General features: G+C 38.1%; 1 protein-coding gene across 1 annotated transcript; it reads left to right on the plus strand.

Annotated features, from left to right (window-relative positions):
- Positions 1 to 399: 399 nt before the first annotated feature.
- LOC111654057 (leucine zipper transcription factor-like protein 1) lies at positions 400 to 1,605 on the plus strand. Its single transcript, XM_023404916.2, has 3 exons — positions 400 to 688; positions 1,031 to 1,155; positions 1,317 to 1,605. Exons 1-3 carry the CDS (start codon positions 686 to 688, stop codon positions 1,513 to 1,515), a joined length of 327 nt encoding a protein of 108 aa, XP_023260684.1. The 5' UTR covers positions 400 to 685; the 3' UTR covers positions 1,516 to 1,605.
- Positions 1,606 to 1,699: the final 94 nt, after the last annotated feature.

The following is a 1,699-nucleotide window of genomic DNA, read 5'->3' on the forward strand; positions in this document are numbered from 1 at the left end:
ACATTTTGTATTTAACAAAACATTTTCTTAGAACATTTTCTTTACAAAATGTGTTAACAAACTTTTATATGACTTTGTGTTCATAGCAGCAGATCACAAATGCATTTTTGCCCCCAAACCATTATTTTAAAATCGATATCAGTGGCAGGATATTACTTTAAATGACATCCTTTTGACCAGCAAAATAAAGATTAGCATTATATACAAAAATATTGAAGTTTATAATAACGATTAAATATCTATGTTTAAATTTTGTTTGTTATATTGCATTCACATATAATTATATTAGTAATAATTCGTCCATTTAGCGGTTTGCTTTTGTAATGTTTGTGTTGTACGTAGCGCCGTTGAACGCACCTCTAGTAACCAAGGTAATGACGCTATTCTCCGTTACCAAGGCATTCTCAAGGCAAACACTGCCTGTGAAGCTAGGCTAGCCAATCTGCCAGATAATCTTATAGCCATGATATAACCTCCGTTTAACGTCAGCCTCTTTGCCGAGTTGAACTTTAAGTTTATTTGAGTTTACTTGAGCTTCGACTCCAGTATATTACCTTTAGCTCGTAGTCTGCTCGCTGCGGGGCCTAAATTAGAGGCTGAAACATCCATTTTTTCCTGTTGGATCAGCACAGTCTACAAGCTAGCTAACTTCTTCTGTTGCGTTAACGTTAGCTGCACAGCCACCATGGTAAGTAGCTGCTATCATTTGCTGTTGTTTATGGGTAACCATGCCACCTGTTTGCTCTTAGAAGTTAGCATTCTAAATATTTAGCGTTAACTCTGCGTTCTAAACGTGGTGCACGTCCTGGATTCACAGACGAGTAAAGTTAGATACATACAGATAGCAAGCATCCCACGTTATGTGCGCAAGCTCATGTGGATAGGCCCTGTCACATATTAGCAGGGGGAAATCCTCTTCATGTTAGCTGGTCAGCTAGTTGCTATTATAATCTCCCCCGGTCTTTATACCCATCTATTATTTTCGATGCCAATCTTTCTTACTAATTTATTGCCTTTTGTCTCTTTGTAGGCTGAATTTGGGTTTAATGAACACCACCAGAATGAAGCCATCAATTACATGCGATTTGCACGTTCAAAAAGGGTCCTGAGACTGAAGACTATTGACTCATGCTTTGAGGAACTCAAAGATAGCAGGTGATTGTTCATACTTACGTTTTTGGTGTCATTGTTTGTATGTAAATTCAACTTTAATTCACTTAACTTCAAACCCATATTCTATATAAGAAAATATAACATAACAGTTCAGACGATTCTGTAATGTGTATGTGTGTGTGCGTGCATGCTTCTCCCTGAAGGCTAGTGGAGGAAACCTTCACAGTGGATGAGGTGAGGGAGATGCTGGATGGGCTGCAGGCGGTGGTGCGTGGGGAGGTGGAGATGGAGCTCATCAACACAGCCCACACCAATGTGCTGCTGCTCAGGCAGCTCTTCTCCCAGGCTGAGAAGTTTTACCTCCGACTGCAGAGTGATATCTCAGAACTTGAGAACAGGTGAGCAATGAGGAAGCATTCTCAAAGTTGTGATAGATAATATTTAAGGTCATTACTTGTGTTTATAAATAAATAAACTTTGTGTTTCTTGTGGGCTCTGATGTAATAAAAATAATAATAATAAAATTTACCTTAAAAATATTTTCAAATAAAAATGATTTAAATTAATGCGACAGGTGAAAGTTTCA

This window comes from Seriola lalandi, unplaced genomic scaffold (genome assembly GCF_002814215.2).
Source record: "Seriola lalandi dorsalis isolate HSWRI2012SDOR001 ecotype SW California unplaced genomic scaffold, Sedor1 jcf7180001974432, whole genome shotgun sequence".
Taxonomy (NCBI): Eukaryota; Metazoa; Chordata; class Actinopteri; order Carangiformes; family Carangidae; genus Seriola; species Seriola lalandi.

What these genes read in the sequence shown, in the direction of transcription:
- LOC111654057 (XM_023404916.2), top strand. An exon ending in GAGGAACTCAAAGATAGCAG is followed by an intron (nt 1,156 to 1,316) that starts GTGATTGTTCAT and finishes TTCTCCCTGAAG; the next exon opens with GCTAGTGGAGGAAACCTTCA.